The following is a 23,204-nucleotide window of genomic DNA, read 5'->3' as shown; positions in this document are numbered from 1 at the left end:
GTTGTTTAGTTAGACTGAGCTGCTGGATCTCAATTGGTTCTTGATGTGGACACATATCAATACCAGGAGTAAATGTGTGCAGGTTAAATAATAATTTTAATGCAAGCTGTCTGTGTACTCTGGAATGTGTAGCTTGTAGTGATGAACCCACGGAGAATTATCTTATTCCGATATTTTAATATTCTGGACCAAAAGCTTAACTGTTTGGTTCATTCCCAAGTCTCGTATCATGTTTTTAACCGTAACAAGCAGCGGTTTTACAGCAATGGATTCTAAAAACACTCCTACACGATTTGCACAGCTCCAGACCGTAAACATAATTAGGAGCTAGCATTCAGGACATAGTGTCGAGAGCTAGCGGCATCTAAAGACTAAATGCAGAAGGGAGGAGCTACTCTTTTATTTAATAAGATAGTTCATGATAACCAAACCTGTGGAACCCACTCTGCTGGTTACACAGGTTCTTACACAGAAACCAGCGACTGAGAAATGTACGTAGTCATCGTGACGTCACCCATTAGTGTGTGGACAGTTATGTCGCCCTGGCCATCTTGGAACACGACAGTTGCCATGTTGCTTTTTGCAACCAATGGAAAGACATTACCATATTTGCAATGCAGAGGAGTGATGGTACTGTAGCGGTAGCAACTTGTCAATAGCAGTAGCCCGGCGGTTTGCATAGACGCCTACAGAGAATCGTGTTGCTGGAGTGCAAATAGAAATCTGGATTTCTTCCATTATTTCCGCTTCATCTTCCGGAAAAATAATCCTGAAAAGTTATGTCGTTCGTCACTACCCGGCAGGGTCTGAGGCAAAACCTTACTAAAGGTGGGCGGCATTACACCCCAAAACAGTTACAGGTGACCAGAGGCCACCTGGCGCCTGTCTCAAGGGTGGAGCTTTTAACCTCAGAGAGGTCAGGTGCTTTCAAGTAGACGGTTCCCCACCTTCAGCCAAGGGAACGGGAACCGTGACAGCGTAGAATACATTAGAGAACATATATATGCGGCCCCACTTGAAGCCCGGCTCTCTCATTCTTTTGATCACAAACAGACACACACACACACACAGCACAAGAACACTCGTGTTTACGAGCTTCTGGAAACACGGCGGCCTACAGGAGAAAGGCATCCTCACAACCCTCCGTCCTCCCACTTCAACATTCGCAGGGCGGATTTTTCTGAAGCATTGGAGACTTTTTTCGTCAGAACCAAACTGACATCCTACCCAGTCCCTGCTTCATTCATCCCTAATTGTGTCCTCCTTCCTCACCTGTAACAAGCTAACAAACCTGTGCAAATGTGGCACACGCATCAAAGAGAGGGAGGGGCGGGAGGAGGGGGAACTTGTTTGTAGGGGGAAAAAAGAAAATGTGCAGAAGGGGGGGAATGAAAGGGAGAAATTGTACGTTGTGTGAGTGTGAGCCAGCGCCACCTCAGGGAGAAATGCTGGAAAAATGTGATATTTTACACCTGCATCTCAGGAGGTGAGGAATGAGACGGGGGGGTAATTAGAGGTGTGTGTGTGTGTGTGAGTGTGTTTATAAAGGATTGTTAGTGTGTTTCTGGGGCTTGCCACCGGTTCTTTTTTAGCATTCAATTTGGTGCGACGCATTCGATGCCAAACTATCTAAAATGCTAAACCTGGTTCAGAATGGTAAAAAAAACTGAAAAAAAGTGTTGAAAATTTCAACCAACATGCTAATATTGTTTCAGTGATAAATAGCTGGCAAGATCTGCTTAATGAATAATGCCATTAGTTTTAATTCCTCATTAAGGCCCTCGAGACGAGGGTGAAGGGAGGAAATACACGTATTGTTGTTGCGTTTGTTTTGTTTTTCTTTTTTCAAATTACAGCAGAAGATACCGACACCTCCCTAAATGAAGTAGATCCAAATGACTTGCTTACACAGATGGTGTGCAGTCTGGGGCGTCTCGTGGAACCAATTAATATGAGGGTTACGTCCTGATAAAGTAATTGAGGGCCGCGTTAGAAATGCGATGGAAGAGTCCAGAGCTGTAACGTGAGCTCGATCAGACGCTGCAACCCAATGCAAAAAAAAGAAAGAAGGAAGAAAAGAAAAATCCCAAGCAAAGTGTGAGCGCTGTAGTGAAAAACGAGTTCACGAAATTGGTCTGTGTTTTTTCCAAAGCCAACAAATCTGATCTGAGATCTGGAGTCAAGTAGTCGCTTGTTTTTTCAAGAAAACTTTGGGAACAGTGAGAGGACTTCACTTTTCTACATATTTTCTATACTGGAGGCAATCAGACTCCATCTGGCACAAACGGCTCCCTCTGCTAACAAGTCCATCATTTTGGGGAGGAGGCGGAATAACTTCACAGTGACATCATGGTGACATCATCTCAAATTGAGACTTTTCAGTTACCGAAATTCTTTTACAGATTTGAGCTTTTGAAGTTTTGAGTTTAAAAGAAGAGCACAGTCAATGATGACATATTGACTTATGCTGCCCAGTTGTATTATGGGAAGTATAGGATGCGTTAGCGAAGCTCGACTCGTCAAGAGTGACAGAAAGTCTGGATGTCTCGACCGCTGCTGTTTCAAGTTGGACCGTTCTCTTTTGAATCCCCTCGTACGTCCCTCATCTTCACCAGATCCACAAAGTCTTCTTCTGCTAACTGGAACACGCCACAAACGTAGGATTGTCAGAAGTGACACTCTTCTTGCCTCCTTTCCTTCTTCATCTTTTGGTTGATTTTAGCGTGATACTCCACGGACACACCCCGTGCTACAACCGCATCCTCATCCAAGTGTTGGGAGTTTAACCATCTTTAAACTATACGGCGAAAAGCTTCCACGTACATGAGCAAGTGAATGTTTGATGACGTCTTTATTTATTCATTTTTTCCCAAGGCTTGAGCGAACATAAAAGCGTAATATTCAGGCGAGGGGGGGTCACAAATCATCATGTGGTGGGACACACACACACAGTGCGGGATACAATTACTCCAAACTACAGTCCTCTTAGATGACGGCATTGGTTTCTGTTCCTACAGTGTGCATGAGACATGTGCTAAGCGTGACCATTAACACATGACTGACATTCCTCATCATGAAGGTCTTATAAACACGGAAAGTATGAATCTGGGGGCGAACGTGGGGTGTGTCTATAGTTTCGGGACGGCGGGCCGCAGTTTTCCAACTTTTTGCTTCCCGAACACATTTGTTACGAGCCGGTAACCCGCTGTGCCACGTTATCAGAGGTCACGAGCCGGGGTCCCTGAACCTGATTGGCGAATCCCTGAATCCCTCCGGTGAATTCTGACTACACCAACGTGTAGCTGGGATACTTGGCACCATTTCACAATATAGCCTGACTCGTTAAAGATAAATGTTATTTTAAAATGAGGTGAGTTGCTGAGAGGGAAAATAACAAGTCGAGATAATCCCATGTGAGGCCTGTCCTGAATTCTGTATCTTCTTTTCATTTTTTTTACCGATGAGCTTCTTGGGCAGCCGCCATGTCAGCGAGGATGCTCGTAAACAAATAATTATTTATACTAATAATCTTCTGTATTCATGTGCAAATAAGATCCCCCCCCCACCCCCCACCGGAGCCCCACGCACCACCTTAAGCAGCTCCAAGGTTGCATGTGGGAGGTTACACTAACTATTGACTGACTTGGAACAGATCTTGCCAAAAAATAAAAATCCGCTTGAAGGGTCAAGGACGTGCGAGCTCCATAACTCTGTATAAAACATTCTGCTTGTGGCTTTGCAGATTTGAACACATCTGCTATTTAGATCCAAGGGGTAAAAAACAAGAAATAATTATAATAACAAAATAATAGTGTTTTTCAAACTCAAAATGAACTGAAATCACAAGTCAAATATTAAATACTTAGCGAGATAAAGCTGGTGGTGAGCCGATGATCGTAAACCTTTGGCTCAAACGAATCACCCGTGCGTAATTACGCACAAATCAGACGGGCGCATTTTTGGATTTTGGCGCCGAAAACAAGTACCATCTTCTTGCTGCCTAGGGTTTCCAAATCTGTCCAACTTTGCCATTTTATGTGGGAACTCTGGCAGGGGCGGGGGGGGGGGGGGGGGGGGGGGGCTCTCCACGTGCATGTCACTACGTATAACCATTTATTTTTATTTTTTAAAGACAAACCGTGCGGTGCCTCTTGATGAGCTGCTAGCCCAGTTTGACATGCGATAACTCGTATCATATATGCGGCTATAAATAGCCCCCCCCCGTCCACGGACCACCGCAAGGACGAGACTAAAGTCCTCCAACTGAGAGAGCTGGACACCAATTTGGCCAGAAGCACATTTCGGCAACGTGTTGTGCAGCTACATTAAAAATAAGTGGCGTTGTGTGTGAATAGCAGCAACATAACATACATAGAAAAATAAAATAAACATACATAACATGCAACCCGTATTTACAAAAGATAACCACAATAACTGTGACAAGAACCATATCCGGGTAGGTGGAAGGACTACTCTAGGTGACTGATACGCATGAGATACTTCAGTACACAGTAACACACACTAGAATTATAAGTGTCAGCCCACTAAACTTTGAAAGGAAGTCTGCGTGTCAAATCTACGGAGAGCTAAATGGATCTGAAAAGCTGACTGCACAAATGAGCAAATGACTTGGTTTACACGGCACGTACCATTGTGGTGTGGAGGGAAATGTGCCAAGCACCTCTCAAAGACGCATTTTCCACCCTCGAAAAGTTCGGCTTCCAAAAAAAAAAAAAGTGTGTGGGAGAGAGAGAGAGAGAGAGAAAAGTGCCCGGTTTCTCGTTCAGCTCGGCCTCCTTCCGGAAGCAAAGCAGCCCCCAAAAACACGGCCCGCTCTCTAATGTATTTATTTGCAGTCGCCGCGGACGCGCACGCGGCGGCGTAATCCGAGTCGTCCGCTCCGCCGACTGCTTCACGCAAGGTGTTTACGTCCGCTTTCACCGCGTGATGCCTCCATGAGAAAAAATATCCCCCCTCCCCCTCGCTCCCTCCCTCCCTCCCTCCCTCCGACTCTGTCCCGGTACCGTAACGTCCACCCGAGCCGCCCGCACTTCTGCAGCATGCGCCACCGACACAATCAACGCTCGACCAGCCCCCCCCCCCCCTCACCCCCTCCCTCCCTCCTGAAGCAGCCAAGCAAAGGGGGAGTTGCTTTGCATCGAGAGTAAGCGCGAGCTCAGAGCTTCCACGCGCCTCACCCGAATCAGCTGTTGCTCGTGCGGCAGGGGATGCCCCCCCCCCCCACCCCGACTGACACAACCACCGCTTAGTGCATGCTCCGGACCGGTGCCCTCCACCCGGTCCTTTCGGTGTGCGGGGCGGGGGGGGGGGGTTCCTGCGGCCGGAGGACGCGGAGCGACGAGGGGGGGCCTGGTGAATTATTAATAACTGGAGCGGTTCGCAGGCTGTCGTGTTCGGCGAGTAACCAGGGCGGCAGCTGGGGGTTTAGAGGAATTAAAGACGGGCTCAGAGTAAACCGTGGACGCGGGGGATTAGGAGCTCTCACCGGCGGGGGGGGGGGGGGGGGGGCAACCGCGCGCTGCTACAGATTCGGAAAACCCCAAATAGTTTCAGTGTCTCACAGAAAACTTCATGTCCATTTTTTACAATACATATGGAGGCGTTGTTAGTTGGGTGCCAGGAGACTTGATACGCCTTCCGAACCGAACCGTTTCACAACCACATCCACGGTCGAGCTGTTTGCATCTCTGTTTGTTTTAGGGGCCCGAACTCCACCTTTTATACTCGTTTCGGATGGAGGCGACCGAGGCGCGGCCCGCGGGTTATCGGGGGAAACGGGGCGGTTCCGAGGAGGTGCTGCACCTGCCGCAGTCTGGGTCCGCCGGTTCAGCTCGATCACTTCACAGGAAGACCAGTGCGAAGCTTCTGGACTGAGCGGCTCCTTGAGGACACGCGCACGCACGCGCGCGCGCACACACACACGCGCTCAATGTTTCACAGAGGCCGCGTCTTTTACTCCAGCAACGAGAATCAAATCATTTATACGCTTTATATTTACTTTAGGATACAAATGAGCTGAATGTTTAAATAAGAATGAATACATCATTCTGAGTCATTTTGAGTGTTCAATGTTGGATGTTTTAGGGCCTAATGATGGACGAAAGACTTTTTTTTTTAGTTTTGCAGTACTAGATTATGCGTTGAAAATTATCAATAATCTGGAATTTTAAAACCATTTTTTGAGTGAAACATGTGTTAATAAATTCCTAATTTAAATACAACAGAGTTGTCCCATGTGTATTAAATTACTACTCTTTTGTATTTACAATATTAATTGTCCAAAATTAATTAATTAATTATCCAACACCTCATTTGCAATGTTACCACAAAATACAATATATGAAAAATAATCCATTTAGGCCTCATGTGTTTTATTTGCTTTTAAAATGAGAATAATTGGGCAGGTTGACGTTGGATATAAATGTATGATTGTCAATTCTTTGGGACTTTTTAGGTGTCCGAAATGGATGAAAACAGAATAACAACTCATCAGCATTGGAATATCTTCATTTGATTTAATTTCATTCAAATATTTTTTTTGATAGCATTAAACCCATAAATAAACTGCAGGCAATTCTGGTCACAGAGAAAATGAGTTTTTAGAAATCTCAGATAAATAATTTAAAACAGTAGCCTACGTCTGAACGTGCGTGTGGTAACTGTGTGCGCGCGCGCGTGTGTGTGTGTGTGCGCGCGGCCTCGTAAGGTGCGCGCGAGGCCTGCAGCATGTGGGGCAGAACCTTCAACTGGCGTTGGGCCCGATGCGCACCGTTACATGTTAAAGTAGATCGGATTAAAACAAACAAAATAAGACATTTATGAATGTGACCCCCCGACTCTTATGATACATTCGATCAATATTATTATTGGCTTTGTCTCGTCAACCGACAGGACTGTGACTGTACGGGGTGCATGTTGTGAATATTGGCAACATGCTCATTTGTTGAAACGACTTGATGTTTGACCTCAACATTGCTGTAACTTTATCGGCTTTCTTTCCTGGACTCCCTTGAACGCAACGTCCTTTGTGGGCCCACCTGTACACTTGTTATTTAAAATTGGTTTTCAAATATTTTGGACAAATGAACTGAACCGAAGGCGGACTGTAGGATGATCACCCGTGTCCCGTGGTGTCTAAAAACGACTATTTAATCCCCACGTCTGTTGCCGGGAGACACGGGGAAAAGTTGGAAAAGCAACTCAATCCGTGAACCGTGAAGGCACCACGCCGTCTAAACTTGCCCAAACGATGGCTTGGAACGCTTCTGCGCTCTGCCTGTGTGGCCCGGATGTACCGGCTCTCCCTGAAGTTCCCCACACAGACGCACGCGCACGCACGCACCGAAACAATAATCTGCACCGGGCATCGGTCCCGTCGCGGAATCCTGCGTTATTACGCATTTGTCCTGCGCCAACAACTTCCAAGAGGTTTTCCACGCGTCGGTTCGACGCGCTGCTGTGAGCTGAGGGGAGAAACCTCACCGCGTTAACAGAGCAAACGTGCGCAAAGGAAATAAATCAGTGTGTGTTTAAAGATGGATGGAAAATAGGGAGCAGCATTAGGGGGCCACACAAGAAAAATGCTCCATTATAAATACATCCGAATAATGATTCATAGAGAAAATTACTTCATCCAAAGTAACACACACAGAAATATATATATATATATATATATATATATATATATATATATATATATATATATATATAAAGAAAACAAGAAGACGATGAAAATGTATATGTATGTTATTATTTATTTATTAAATCATGTTAAATATATTATTTTTGATTTATTTAATTTATTGAATAAATGATACAATCAAGCATCACATTCGGGTCGAGCTGCCCTCAGAAGTACTCTTCACTAATCTATCTGGTTGATGTGGAGAACATTAACACTGAATAGTTCAACCTGTATAATACATATTCAAATGTGGTAAAATGTGTAATGTGTCTCTTTAAAATGCAGTGAAGTAACAGTATAAAGAAGCTTCCAATGAAGCCTGGCCTACCTCAACATTGTAGTTAAGTAAGTTGCGTTTGAAAAGGAGGTCAAAGTAAGTTCACATCGATTAAGAAGAAGTATAGAAAGATATGGTGCACATACAGAATTACAGCTGTGTTGGTATATTAATCCTATATTCATCTCACTCTTTTCAAATCTTTTCCACGAAGCTCTAGAGAACCGGCCTGGCCTTTGAAATTAAAATGGATCACTCGTTACCGACGCGACTCCTCAAGTGACTTGTGAAGTTGAAACGCGGTATTTCCATATCTCCCGGCGTGAAGGCCGATTCATCTGAGAAAGTAGCTGGATCCCGAAGGCCTTTGAAATACAGGTTGAGGCTTAATTAAAAGAGGTACTTAATTACCAAAACACCCTTGAGTAAGTGTGTGGGCCCTTTGTACATCAAGGTAGGAAAACACTTGTCCCCTCACTTCAAATATAGAAATTCTATATTTAAAAAAGAAAATTCTTAATAAATCTTACAGAGAGAAGAACCAATAACTTTCTAAAAAACTGTTTTCATTTTAGTTTGGAAAAAAACGATCTTGTGCCCTCTCTCTCTATTTTATCCGAGTGCATTTTTGCTCACTTGCACTCGATCGCATTAGCATGTGAGATTGTGTGTCTGCTCGACATAAAACACACACACAGCAAACACATCCACCTGCCTGCGGAGCGCCGAGATTAACAACCGCCGATGGATGGGCGGGATTGGTGGAGCCTGGGGGCCTCGGGGGCCCCGCCAACCGCTCATTGGCTCTGCAGGAGACCTGATGAGTGTGAGTGTGTTCCTGGATCTCTGAGGGCGTCGCACGCTCCCCGGCCCTTATCAGGCAGCTCCACGGCACCACGGGAAGAGTCCTGCTCTCAGGAGGGCACGGCCTTATCTCCCACCCGCAAGGAGGGTTTATAGGTTTCTGATTAACTCGATGTTTGTATGTTTTTGTATGTACGAGAGGAAAAAGAAGAGAGCCGGGGTGTGCGACTGTGTGTTGTGTGGATGCAGGTTTGAAAAAGGTGTGTGTGAAGCACACAGCGAAGCGACGAACGCGTATATTCTAATAATTCTGAAAATGAGCAGGTTGGAACAATAGAGATTAAGTCAAATAAGTGTTGAGGTCGTTGGGTTTTAGAAGTAGCATCAGGCTGCCAGTCGAAGCGCTGCTGTCCCCTCAGCCAATCACAGCCCTTCAATGGCAGACAGGAAGCGAGAGAAAGCCTCTCCATTTCTTCATTGCGTTTACGAGACAATAACAGTGATGATTAACAACATCTTTCTTTTGAGAATAATATAATTAGTGCTCTCGTTTACCCCTCGACAAGGGGACAAGTGAGAGACGGGCTCTGTACAGCGAGACAAACTAAACAAAACTCCCCCCAATGTAAAATCAAATTGCAGCATGTGTCACTGTGTTGATTGTGGACCTGTGTGATACGGTTTGGTCCAGCCGGTGCAACCAGAGAGTGTCATCGTCTGCGCGCGGGGGGGTAAAAGCAAGAGTATGGTGCCCCCCTCTTCTCTCCCGCCCCATAGGAGAAAACCGGGCCGCTATAATCTCTTTTCCTGGCTCACCATGAAAGAGGGGAAGAGCCACCAGAGCCTCGGTCCGCTTAGATCTGCCGCCCCTCACCCCCGCTGTATCTCCCATCTCCCCCCCTTTTCTTCCCATCTCCTGCTCTTCATCCCATTCGCTCGCTCACCCAGGATCCCCTGGTAGCACGTCGTGTTTGCTTTGCTCATTGTTTAGCATTTCCACCTCCGCGTGTCTCTTTTCAGAGCCTGAACTTCTGGCCGTGCTCACTAACCTCTTTTTAACGTTTTCATAGACTGACGATTTGAAGCAAAGCGCTCAAAATGTTCTCATCCCCTTTTCTTTTAACCACTTCCCCCCCCGATGCCTCATTGTGCCCCTTCCCCAAACCTCTGAGGGTGAGGGTATATCATTTTATGGATCCCTGCCATTCGGTCTGGTCCTCCTCCCCTTCCTGCCTTTTTTTTTTGTTGATGGGTGGAGTCTCCTCTGTGGTGCCATTTTCTGTTTGGTAGTACATACAAGGGAACATGAATATTCATGACTAATTATAACCCGCCCACTCCCCCAACTCGGCCCTGCCGTCGGAGGCAACACTTGGTAGTGGCACATGGCAAGACAGCTGTTGCAAACCAAGCCAGGCATCTGTGCAGCGAGAGCACCCGAGGAAAACAGAGAACGGAGAACGACGCTGTTAAGAACAGATAAAGGGGAGCGACACAAAGGGGACAGAGATGAAGAGACGGCGGGAGCCGCGGCAGCGACGCGGGCCGATAAGACGGAGGGGTGTGGAGCGGCCAGTGGTTGGGGGCATCTGGGTGTAGGAGAGCCAGACAGACAGACGGAGCAGGGCGGCGGCGGGGTCGTCGGGGTGAAAATGAAAGGGGACGAGCCAGACGGAGGGAAATGGGCACCGATGGGAGGGTCTGCCCGGGGACGAAGACGGATTGAAAAAGATGGTAGAGAGAGAGAGCGGTGGAGGGGTTGAGGGAGGGAGGCAGAAGAGACATGGGAGACAAAAACCTGCAGACGAGAGAGAGATGCGAGGACGCAGTGACGTTGGTCTATCGGCTACAACGTCTCATTGTTTATTAAGGGACGAATATTTCCATACATATTACACTGCAATGTTGTCACACTGAAGGAGATTCAGTTTAGAATCCTTCAACTGAAACATTCTGAGAAGAATATCCACTAAAGAAAAGCATTGATTCATCAATCTTCATCAGAATGAAAAGCACCTTGAAGGGAGCCTCCAATCACACACACTAACTCGGATGGAGCTTTCCGTCTGTGACGATGAGTCTGATGAGGTTGTAGTGAGGTTGTTACCTCGTCTTCGACTCAGAAGAATCATGTAAGTCCCTTTGGTCAATGAAAGTGTAATGCTTAATTTTTGGCATCCCCCTTTAAATATGATTTTTATTACTATGCAGCCTTGAAATGTGGATATTCAAAACTTTGAATGCAGATAAGCAGAGTTGACGTCCCACCATCGTTTCCTCTGACTCCCAAAAAAGATCAGCAATTCTATCCGGACATAAATCCCCCAAAACTAAATCTTAAGAACCAAATCAGTTGTGTGTTTAGAAAAACTAAGCCCTCGCCCCTCCCTCGCCCCCTTCCCCCCCCCCCCCGCGCAGCTTTGCGTGTGACTGAGCGGAGACGCTGCTTGTCCACAGACGGGAGGGAATGCTCCTTTGCCAGCCGTGCCCAGGCCTGCGCCCCTCTCTCTGCCCCCTCCTGCACCCCGGTAACCCCCGCGCCCCTCCTCGTCTCCTGCACGGGGGCCCCAATGCTGGCTGTCATCCCTCACTTGCTTCCCCATCTCTCTCTCTCTCTCTCTCTCTCTCCCTCCCTCCCCATTCCCACCCCGGGGCAGAGGGTCCAGCTCTGCCCTACATAGCGGCGAGCGCAGCAGGCTGGCGCTGAGAGGAGCCCTCGGGTTTACAAACTGTGTCAGGCCTCGAGACGCCTCTGTGATCAACACCAAACGCCACATGAGGGGAAATAATAAAGCAACTGCTACCGAGAGATCGCAGTGATTGATGTTGTCAATATGTGAAAGCTGGAATAAATTAGCTCTCTGATCCGATCCAGGCTGGATGTTTGTGACAGACACACACAAAAAAAATAAAAAAAATACCGAAGGTCAAAAGCGGAGCAGCTACAGCGACGGCGTTTCACTGTTCAGGCAAATTGAGTTGGTTTGCCGTTCTGATGCTAAAGTCAACGTAATAGAATTGCTCATGGAAATGTGTGAATGTGAAGTTCACGCACTTCCAAGATTAATTACAGGAAAATAAACAAGTAATCAAGTCAGGAGAAAAAAAAAGCACATGTTGCCCCAGAAGTGCATCATGGCCTTAATGTATTCTGAATCATCTCCTCTAGTGGCTAAAACAAGTTTTTAATTAAAACCCATTTCCCTTTGGGATAAGCTCGAGATATCTTTGATGGAGTGAATCACCCAAAACGATCTTGTGATTAGAATTTAACAAGTAAGTGAAATTCAAGCAAAGTTCCAAAGGAGTGAGTGAGTTTACCAAAATGTGATACCGAAATGCCACGGAGCCCTCTCCAAGCAGCTGTGCCTCTCGCTTGGTCCGTCCAACTCTGCTCCGGCTGCTGCCATGTTGCGGGGCTTAACCGAGCACCAGATCGTTTAAAAAAAAAAGAGAGAAAAAAAGCTTTTCCCCGAGCTGCCCGGTGCTCGGCGTGCCGAGGCGCCTCGGCGGCGTTCTCCAATCCAATCACGTTGTTCGGCCGAGAGCAGTACAGTCCTTCAGCTGGTTTACGTGACGATGTGGGCCAAGCTCAGATGTCGGGACTACTACAAAAGTCAGATACAGGCTGATTGACAAAAATGAGGAGCCCCTTTCAAATACTTCTCATTTCACTGCAGATCGCCCACTCCTGGTTTTGGTTCTCCCTCGGCTCCCTTTCCTCCGTGGCGCCAGCAGTCCAGACTTGGTCTCCTTCGCTCCCAGTGAGGAGCAGAGGAGCAGAGTGGAGAAGGCCAACTGCCGGCTGGAGGAGGAGATGCTGCTGCCCGGAGCGGAGCTGTCCACGGGCAGGTTAAAAGATGGTGGTGAAGCCGGATCAGGGTCCGTCAGGGTCTGTCTGGGTCTGTCTGGGTCTGTCAGGGTAATAGGAATTTCTAGGGAAGCTTCGTATACCTTAATCAGAGTCCACATAGGAATCAGACCCCATAACAAGCGTTAACAATAACAATATAGAAGAAAGAGATGATCTGGCTATGATGTAGAGCAGGAGTGCAATCAAGCCCTGGCGACCCCCCAACCCCCCCCCCCCCCCCCCCCCTCCGTCAGCTGGTCCGTTTCGTATAGGACTTCCGTAGGACCACTCATCTCCCCCAGACGGTCCGTTTGCCCGTACATCAACATTCAGTGGTTTCGCTAATGAAAGTTCAAGATTCATAATTAATAATAATAACATTTATAAAAGAAATAGAAAACATGGAATATTGAAATGTTTCTAAAAAAGGTTTGGTCACAATAGTGTCGTAAACAGATATTCATCCAATGTCCTCTTTCGTTGCCAATCTCCTTTGTATTAAATCTTTGGTTTGTAGATCCCCAGAGAGACCCTCACCATGGACGGAAAACGGACTGTTTATCCCCAAAAAGAAGAAGAAAAGAGAAAGAAAACCCTCCACCGAATAGTTTTCAGCGATCACAATGTTTCTCTTCTCCTCCTGCACATGCAAACCAGAAGGGAAATCTGCTCCCGATGAACATAATAAAAACAAACGAAGGTCGTTTTCTTCTGTGGTATAAACAGTTAGTCATTTCACATGAGGACAGCATCATGGCGGATTATATTTAGTCATGCCTATTATAGAAAATAAAAAGAAACGTCTGAGAGTCAAAATTGGAGTGGCCCTTTTGTTTGCAGCTCTGTGCTCAATCCGATGGAACGGCACATCTGATCCGATGCGTCGTATCCATCGCATCAGTCAGGCTGCACCCGCCTGTCACACGTCGCCATCTTCATTTATCGGCCCGCGTGCCAACATTGTCTCTGGCCTGCCTGTCTGTCTCTCTGGGCGCACAGACAGGCCCGTGTGCTGACGTATACGTGTTCATTAACGGCCATTGACAGCGTGTGAAGGGAGAACGCCATTAACGCGGCATGTATTCCCAGGTGGCGATCCCGCGCTGCGTCTCTGTGTTCGCGTGGTGGGTGACCGTGGTGAAGGAGGGGAGATGGAGGAGGAGGGGCTGTGGGAGAGTGGCAATTACGGGGGCCCGTCGTAGCCGGCTCGCCGGGGCCCCCCGCTTGGCACGGATGCCCCATTTTAAGGGGGATCTAAAAGCACTGGATGGGGCTCTGTTGAGCGTGACCGCCCTCCTCCACCTCCATCTAGGCGGCGATGCCTTCCAGTCAGAAAGCCTCTCGCCAGGCCTCGGCGGGGCCTGCAGGCACGGGGGCCTCTGGGCTCGGTGCCTAGATGACTCCTGGTTATATGGAAATGGTTGGAGCAGCCCCACTTTGAATCCCTCGCGGACCCACTCGAACGCACACCGAGCTGCTCCCTGTTTGTATGCATGTATGTATGTAGGCCTACGGAGGTCGTCTGGTTTCTCCATCAGAGGCGCTTCACCTCGTCTCTGCTGTCAGTAAACGCGCCGCGCGCACACCGCGTGTCAAGGGGTCCCGCTGGAGAGCCGCGATCATTTCTAATGGAGCGCGCCCGTTTGGAGGGTTGGCTGCTCGCACACGCTGCGCACGGACTCCCGCGCCTCACAGATCGCGTGCGCGTTTTTGCGTCAAATAAACACGTGTGCGCCAGTTGTGGTGGCGCGCATGAATCCGCGGCGCAGGAGGAGGAGGCCAAAAATAGAAAGTCGCGTTGAACGGAAATGCAACTTTATGAAAAAACAATACTTTCGCTGTTTATTAAACTGTGTTTCATTTACAATTTGTCTACATATTTGAAATCCCCCGTGGAGGCACAACAGGAAATACTTTTTCTTTTGCAAAACCTGATGAAAGTGCTCATGTAGATGATGAGGATGCTCATCCTTGAGTTTCTGCTCTGATAAACTACGGCTCACATCACTTTTTCGAATCAGGGTTCACGCTCGAGAATCCGACCCCCCCCCCCCCCCCCCCCCCCCCCCGCTCCACTCACTCCCGTCGTAATTTGTCTGCCCACTGCTTTCACTTATTACGTTTCAAAGGGTTTCTGGGCAACGTGGTTTTGAGGGGGGGGGGGGGCATGGCATTTTTTTGGCCCGCCGCTCTGCCCGCTTTGCCCAGAACGAGATGGTTACCATGGCATCGCTGGGCACCTCATAAAGCAGACCATTGTTGGTGCTCGTGTGTGTGTGTGTGTGTGCATGTGCATGTGTGTTCGTGTTACTGCCACATTGAGTTGCATGGCAACCACCTCTGCACCACCGGCGCTATAGCAAGGAGCCCAAATCGTGCCCGGGGGGGGGCGCAATGCCAGGCTGCAATACGACACACGCGTTCATCTCGTCTTCCAATCATTGCGAGTTATTTCTCTGCCTCGCGTTAATTCCCTCCCGAGCTGGAAGTCCACGCGGTGCAAAGATATCATGAATTATCCTCCCCGCGACACAAAGGCACAGGTTCATTAAAAGCAAGAAAATAAACGCACGCTTCAGGAATAATTAGAACACGAGCCTGCAATCAGAAACCACCCCAGGGTGGAAAACCGGAACGTTTCATTGACTTGTCTGTTCTAGTCAGGTCCATTAGCGCGGAGAGGGTACAACGCGGGTTGGGTTCTAATTGTTTCGGTTCCGAATTGCCCCAAACATTAAGTTACTGTGCTTTATAATCTGGACACAATGTATGGCTACCTGGGGAGAGAAGAAAACCGAGCAGAGCGAGGAGGAAAGACGCTGTTTCGCTGATTGACGGTGGGACTCGAAAGGCGCTGGTGACAACACGCGCGCTCCCAGCGCACGACGTGTCTGCTGAGGTCGAGGCCTGTGTGTGTGTGTGTGTGTGTGTGTGTGTGTGTGTGTGTGTGTGTGTGTGTGTGTGTGTGTGTGTGTGTGTGGGGAGAAGAACGTGGGTCCTCTGGCGCGCCCTGCTGGCACATTTGCAGAAGTCCGCAGGTCTGATGGAGCAGATTAAAGCGTCCGCGGAGAACCGAAGCGTGACGCGGGGACGCGCGTGTCCCCGGGCTCCTGTTAGCACACCTTTAAGAAATGATCCGGCGTGTCTCAGTGGGATTGTGGGATTAATTGCTACTGATGGTGTCGTATGATTCATCAGTGTGCTTGCAAATGATCTGCGGCCATGTAAAACACGCACGCTCGCGCCCGTGGACCCACAGCGCTGTAGAATGCAGCGACCTGTGTGAGTGTTGTGGAAAAATGGTTGTTGACTTGGTTGGAGCGTAACGTCTTGGTCCTTTCTAGTAAACGTTCTAGAATCAATTTCAGCAAACAGGTTGATTTAATGCAAAACAATTTTAGGTATTTTGTCACACTTCAGTATAATATATATCAAATAATAATCAGTATGATATAATATGTTTTGTATATATGTCAATCCTTCCTCCAGAATGTCATCCGGCTGTCAATACCACGCTTGATGAGAACGCACAAGCTTGGGGCAAAACCAGCGAGTCCATTTCAGGACGCCGATTGGCTAAATTGTATGTCACATTTTTTCATTTAATCAGCAGTTGGCTAAAGGGCTTCTTAGAAACGCCTTCTGAGGGCAATCTTAGGCTTGCCCCTAGCGCAGCGCACATGAAGACAGGACGCGTGTATGACAGCATGCGTTTTGCACAGATAAATCTTACAAATCCCACAAAGTGGGCTACCGTCTGTATTTGAAAAACCCGCAAATATTGGCAAATAATATTTTACTATTTAATGTTATCTTTTCTTTTCTTTTTGGGGGGCTCAGGGAGGAGCGCTCAAGGTGCGGTGACCCCCATTGTTCTCGATTGGCCAGCCGCCACTGCTATATACTCTGGTATTGGTCTATTTATACGCTGCTGGTCTTCAGTTCCAGTTCAGGAGGTTTGTCGTTCCTTGTAACCAGATTAAAAAGAGAAAAGCTTTCTCGGTTCCAGCTGCTTTTGCAGGGCTTATATTTCATTAATGATATATTCAACTTAAATTAAAAAAATAAAAAAATCTTAAAACAACAAAAATAAACAATGGATTTATGGTTGCTTTAGTGAAATGTTGCTTGCTCCAAAATACAAGCAAATAAATAACCAAACACAGCCTACCAACCACATCGTAAATACAGATGAATTTTCTAATATAAAATTAATATTAAATTCGATTTGGGGAGGGCCCGCTCACAGTATTTTTTGGGGGGGCCGAGCGCCAACAACAACAACACCCAACCAACAAACAACTGCATTCTCATAACTCCCCCCAAACCCGGCTTATTGTTTGTTGTCCTTCAGAAATGTCCATATGTGTAATTTGCTGCAGTGATTATATGTTCTGTTGCTCATGCCACTCAGGGGAGTTGTGCTATGTTCCATCATTCAAAGAAACATCTGGATATTTGCATCTGACAACCAGCTTAATAAAATCGAATAAAAAAGCTTGATGAGAACCGGGACTGGCGAAGTATTAAGAATTTACTAGTTCCATATTGACCTGACCATATTTCAATGGGGAGAAACAGGAATTCATCGTGCATTAATTCATAGTTCATTTTCTGTTTTCTTCAAATTTGAACAGACGCTTGTGTATTTGTGAAGGCCACCACTGGTTTTCATCGGATCCTCTAGAAATTGCGGTTGCAGACTTTTCAAATAGTTTGAAGTCTTTGCAACTTGGTCGTCTGTCCGGGAACAAAGCAAAAAAGAAAGTCTCCCAACGTATGGTACTTTTTCTGTCACTAATGTAACATATTTGAGAATAAATGGGCACAAAACATGTTAAAGTAAGAACGTGGAATCTATCAGGGGTTCAAAGTGATCACAACTTATACATGCAGCCACCTGCAACGAACCTCCTTCATTGCCAAACACATGCCATGTTTAGCCTGGGCAAGCCTGGCAGCTCAGAGAGTGTGTGTGTGTGTGTGTGTGCGTGTGCGCGTCAGGTCTGTTTCTGTGGTGCTGGTTTGGTGCTCTGCTGTTGTGCAGCATGTGGCCCACAGATTAACGCTTTAAATGAGACTCTCTCCTGTTCTGAATGCCCCCTCTGTTTGCTTACAAGGCCCGGGTGAGACAGAGTGGAAGGATTTGAGAGGGGGGGGTTTGTATCTCCTAACGTTCAGGGGGGAGAGGGGGGAGCGCTGCTATTATGCGTGAAAAGCTTAAAAGGGGAGCATGGTCACAAAGGGGTAAAACCTGAGTGGTTTTTTTGGCATAATATGCAGAAATGGCTTCTTTTTTTTCTTCTTTAAAAGACACGTGGAAAGCGGCTCCAAACTGATTTGAGTGAGACAGGTGCCAGCTCTGCCATCTGCTTTCACTTTTACCTCTCTCTCTCTGATCAGCCTCCCAATCATGTGTTGGCACACATCCCTTTAGGTACCTGGAACAGATTTAAGTGGAGGGATAATTCATTAACTTATCACGTATGACATCTTTGGAAAGTATTGAGCTTTAAATGTGCAAGAATATCCATACACAGATGGATGGATTAGGGACCGTGTGCAAGTTATGAGGTGGATCGAAGGGGGAGCTCGGCCTTTCTTTTAGTTGAAGGGAGGGTAGTCAAACATGTTGGGAAAGCAGAGTTGTTTTTTAAAATACTTTTTTAATTTAAACTCCTGCCTCGTTGTATATTTTACACTTCCCTTGTGGTAATTCCTGGTCAATTCGACGGAGAAGGGGGCGTGGCTTATCACCTTTCCGCCATTGTTTTTCCTCTGCAAGACTTAGCGACTCTGTACCTTCTGTGGAAGTCCGTCGGACAACCGAAGACTGTCGTGTTTTGGTACAAAATAGCATCCGTAGGCGCAGACAGCTTCTTCTTCTTCGACAGGAACTGCGTCTGGATGACTGTCGCTTCCAGCGGTACATGATGCTAACTGTTAGCCCGTTTGACAGCTGGTTGGCTCGGATCGGGGATCGGACTTCACCACCTGCACATCATACTTCTCTGCCGAGGGAAATGTCCCCTCAAGCACATCCAAACGGCTCTTTTGAGAGCCACACACGTTATCATTGAGCAAATGTCCTGCAATATTACTTAATATTGAGTAGCAGTGTGTCGGTAAACAATACAATTATCCTACACATAATGTACTATATTAGTGCAGTGATGGGACGTTGTAAGAAAGGCACATATAGTTGTATCCTGTTTGTTAAAACTGCCAACAAGGTCTTTCCTGGACCGGTCGCAATATAACGTTAGGAACAAGGATGTAGCGTACAGCTCGAGGTCCCCACACTATTAATTTATCCTCCGTTGTTTTTGATTCAGCATCTGTCTGCAGGACGTCAGTGACGACGGGGGGCATTTCAGCGCTGTAGCGTCACACCTTTTGGAACTTTTTCGCATTGCTGCATTTGGCCGTTTAACGCGGATTCACATCGCCTTTGCTCCCGTCTCATCGTGTCTGTGCATAGACTTTGTATGTAGTCCTCTGCCACGGATAATTTGCGTGGCGTTTGGTGTGAACACACCATAACATCATTTATTTTTTCTTTGAATTATATAATGACCATAATGACCATAAGGAGCATAAGGAGCATAAGGACCATGAGCTCACGGCTCCCATGAGAAGGCCACGCCGTTACCTCCCCTCACTCACGCTGCCAACAAAGTCTTTAGTCCTTCCTAAAACAAAATACTTCTTTTTACTTTTACTTTCTTTATTTTAGCTTTCCTACCCCTCGTGTTCCTCTTTTCAAACTCTTTTTACGGAACTATATTCTTATCTTGTTGCCTCACTTTTTTTTTTATTCTTATTTTATATCGAACTTTGATTGCATGATTGTACGCTGGTGCTGGTTATCTCTATCACATGTTCCCTCTGAATTTGTAAAATGGGGAAATTGAAAATTCCAGATAAACTTGAGAATTTGGAGTGTACGTAATGTAAAAAAAGCCTAATTTGTAACAGAACTCCCAGAACAAGAGTTTTTTACTTTAAGCATGTTTCCCTTTTGGAAAAGATGCAATTCCAACAACTCTAATGGGCAACTAGATGACTTATGAAAATACATAAAAGTGAAAACACATTGTTGGCACCCCGCTCTGCAGCCTCCCCATGAGAGACGGGGCCTAGCCTCATTTAAAGAGCGGCGCCTGAGCCGCGGCGCCCGGGTTTGGAGATGTGGGCCTCTAACCTGCTGGTTCCCTCTTGGAACGAGGCCGCTGCTAATGAGCCCGTCAGGACAAAAGGTGAGTTCTAAAAGGAGCGTAAACAAGCCAGGTGACAAACTGCAAAGACGCAAGTGGCCATGATGGAGATTCTGTCCACGGGTACAAAGTTGCTCACAAGGAAACCGGTGACAGTTAGCGTTGTAAAGAGTTGTTGAGGCTGTGAGTTTTTTTGTATTTGAGACTCTTCCAGCTCGCAGGTGCTCTTTTCAAAGCCGGCCAGCCACTTCTTGGCCGCCGTTGAATGTTGGGCTCCCGGGGTGTTTGTTTGGGTTCTTTTTTTGTATGCGTAGTGTCTATTCCCGCTTGATACCTATTCCGCTTTTCTAAGCGAACGCTCGCAAGGCTTTCCAAAACACATAACCCTGCTCACAAAAGACTGCGGGTCACTATTTCCATTCACCACGAGGAAAAGAGAAAAGGCAACGGGGGCCTCAGCTACAAGTTCCCAAGCCATATAAAGTCCTGTAGCCATCGAGGACGTACACTTCAGTACTCTAAATCTGCCTTTACCGATTTCATGGCTCGTTCTCCGGACAACATTTTCCTCTGCAACCAGCTCGGTAACCGGGGAAAAAAAATACGTTTCTGAAAGCCATTGATTCATCGAATGCCACACCGAGATCAAAGAACCTAGGGTGAATGCTTGTGATGTTACGTTGGTATTGGTGTTAAATTTGCGTAGCATTGAGGGGGAAAGTTGTGATGCATCAATGCAAGTCGTAGCAGAACGGATCAAGGCTGTTCTGTGTTGTATTTTTAAGAAATAAAACTACGAAATATATCTTTGATTAAAGAAAGTAGCCAGTCAACATATTCCACGGTTTCCAGAAACGCACAACGCCAACATTTCTTCTGACGGCCACGTTGCTCACGACCCCGGTGAGTTAAGGTCACAGTCACACATGCTGGGTCTTTGATTCTGGCCCACAATATTTCACCGTCACCGTCAGATGGGGCCCGTTGTGCCAGGCAGCCGGGCAGCGGCGGTGCCACTCGGTGTCCTCTCAGCTGCCGCTTCCAACCCACCACCAAGTGGACGGCGGCGTCCTCTGGTCACTCACCGCAGCAGATGGCGGCGGAGCTCGAGCTATTCGCGCCGTTTACCCGTTTCCTTTGGAGAGCAAGCGGTGGGGAGGCAGAGCTTTGCACACTGCCGCGTCATGTGCATGGCGACAAAGACCGGCGGATGATCGAAAGAAGATTCTGGGGTCTGAAAGATCAGAGAATCTCCGGACGCTTCCAGCCACGGCTCACGTGGAAACTCCCAGGTCTCCCTGCGTCACCCGGGGAGGCGATACGGCCAGTTTCATCTAGACAGTAATCCTCGAGATTATATCCCTGCATGGTGGACAATGAGCATATTGTTGTGATCTTGTTGCCGTAATCCGGCTCAGCGCCGTATGCGATACGCAGCGACGCTCTCTGGAGATCCACTGCGCTGGTGAATAATAAACTGGCCAGTCTTGGCACAACAATCCGTCTGCTGGCGGAAAATATCTCCACTAGAATCGGCCCCGAGGCCGCATATTAACACTTTATTCTCAATCCGGGCTGAATTCAAGATGAGGCCAAAATGGAACTACAAATTTAGCTGGAAAAAGGCGGCGTGCCTGGTACACCCATCCAAGGCTCCCCGGAGTCTTTTAATATTTGAATACGATTTCAATTTCGGTCATAACCTCGGGTGCGGGGAGAGGAAATGGATTAAAAATGGGGAAGGGGGTGAGGCCATCTGTTTTGCGGAGAGACGGAGGGGGGGAGGGGGGGGGGCGCTGGAAGCCAGTCAGAGTGGTGGGTGCAGAGTGTCAGTCTACACAATGTGCAGCGTTCTTTGTGTTCATTTGAAATGGCCAGGATGATTGATATCCGACAGACATGAACACATTTACGTCGACCTTTAGAAGCTTTTACACTTCGACGCCAAAACTCTACGGCAACCACGTGGTGGTCAAAACCACGCCATGTCTTCCTGAGGAACAGAAAAGCAGCAACTTGCTGCGAGTTGCATCACTTTTACAAAAAGACTAATACATATTGATAATTAGAGGAAGAAAAACAAAGCAAAATCCTTTTTTCTGCTACAAACATTGCTGCGTTGGACAAACCAGGAACCAGGAGAGTGACAAAATGAAGGAAACTATGTTCAAACTTTTTAATCTAATGATTATTTTATTATGCTTGATTTCTTCCTGTGGAGAAGCTGAGGCTCATAAAAAAAACACCGAGCTCGAGCCAAATGGTTGGTTAACAGACGAGATGTCATGCTAGCCAGACATGCTGGACGGGCGGGCCACGCCTGAGGAGGAATCTCGCCATTTAATGGGCCTGCGCCGCCCAGCTGATTCACCAGCGCCATCGCAGCCTAATAGGCTCGGTTCTGGTGAATCACTCCAAGTTTCCTTAATGGAAAAGCCAAACACGCCGCTCCAACGCTGGGTGACAAGGGCACCTTGGGTTTGCAGATGTTCACGCAGATGACAGATGGCGCCGACGTAGCTAAGGGAGCATCGGGAACGATGTCTGCGCCAGGCTGGTGCCACATGCCCCCCCCCCCCCCGTCCTTCCCTCTGCACTGCAAAATCCCCCCACCAACCCATCCCAAAGTATCGCATAGCTGTGGTGCATGAGACGGTGAGTGGATGAACATGCGGTGACTCAGCACCATGCGGGTCAAGGCTCCGGCGTGTCCCACGCGTGCGGATCCTGGTGTCACCGGGTTAAATCCGGGTGGCAGCTTGTTTCCTTTGGAAACTCAACGTGCCGACGGGTGAAGGTTGCGGGAAGGTCGGAAGGTTAAAATTGACGCTCGCTTTCTCTCTCCTGGGTAACTGTCGTCAGAACCTCTCTGAGTTCATTCACTGTGTACTAACAGGTTCGTGTGATACGCCACCAAATGTAACTCATCATTTCTTTCTTGCTAAAGGCAGAAACACACGTCAACTTTCGTACTGTTTTCACAGGAATAGAGATGTAGGTTTAGGTAACAAAACTGCCAAGTTTAGGAAAAGATTGTTGTTTTGGTAAAAAAAAAAGAAGAAAAAGTGTTGTAACAATACTGTGTGAGAAATAAGTCAACCTTGACTTGAACCGGCGTCCTGTATTGTGTAAAATGGAGGTTAATGACAATATCAGCAGCAATATTGCAGATTCAAACTCAAACCCAGCACGAAACCCGAACGGAACCTGGCTCTTCCTCCAGCCGCCACTAAAGGGCATACGAGTTCAAACAGGAGGGCGTCTTAAAAGACAAACTAACAGGTCTGTGAGAGCCCGAATTCTTACTGGTTGGTAGGTGATCAAATGTCATGCAATAAACTGCAAAAT

General features: G+C 47.3%; 1 protein-coding gene across 7 annotated transcripts in view; it reads right to left on the bottom strand.

Annotated features, from left to right (window-relative positions):
• The window catches only part of nfixb (nuclear factor I/Xb), a 102,899-nt gene extending 97,810 nt beyond the window's left edge, over positions 1-5,089 (bottom strand). For 3 of the 7 annotated variants that reach the window (XM_078084450.1, XM_078084453.1, XM_078084470.1), the window contains exon 1: positions 4,650-5,089. In XM_078084450.1, the coding sequence (XP_077940576.1) occupies positions 4,650-4,652 (3 nt within the window). In that variant the 5' untranslated portion in view covers positions 4,653-5,089. The remainder of the gene's footprint in view (positions 1-4,649) is intronic. The other 4 variants (XM_078084447.1, XM_078084449.1, XM_078084462.1 and 1 more) reach the window with 2 other exon arrangements.
• Between the last annotated feature and the right edge of the window lie 18,115 nt (positions 5,090-23,204).

Source organism: Gasterosteus aculeatus, chromosome 11 (assembly GCF_964276395.1).
Source record: "Gasterosteus aculeatus chromosome 11, fGasAcu3.hap1.1, whole genome shotgun sequence".
In the NCBI taxonomy this organism is placed as follows: Eukaryota; Metazoa; Chordata; class Actinopteri; order Perciformes; family Gasterosteidae; genus Gasterosteus; species Gasterosteus aculeatus.
Note: the sequence above shows the minus strand (reverse complement) of the source record. Positions and strands in the feature narration are given on the sequence as shown.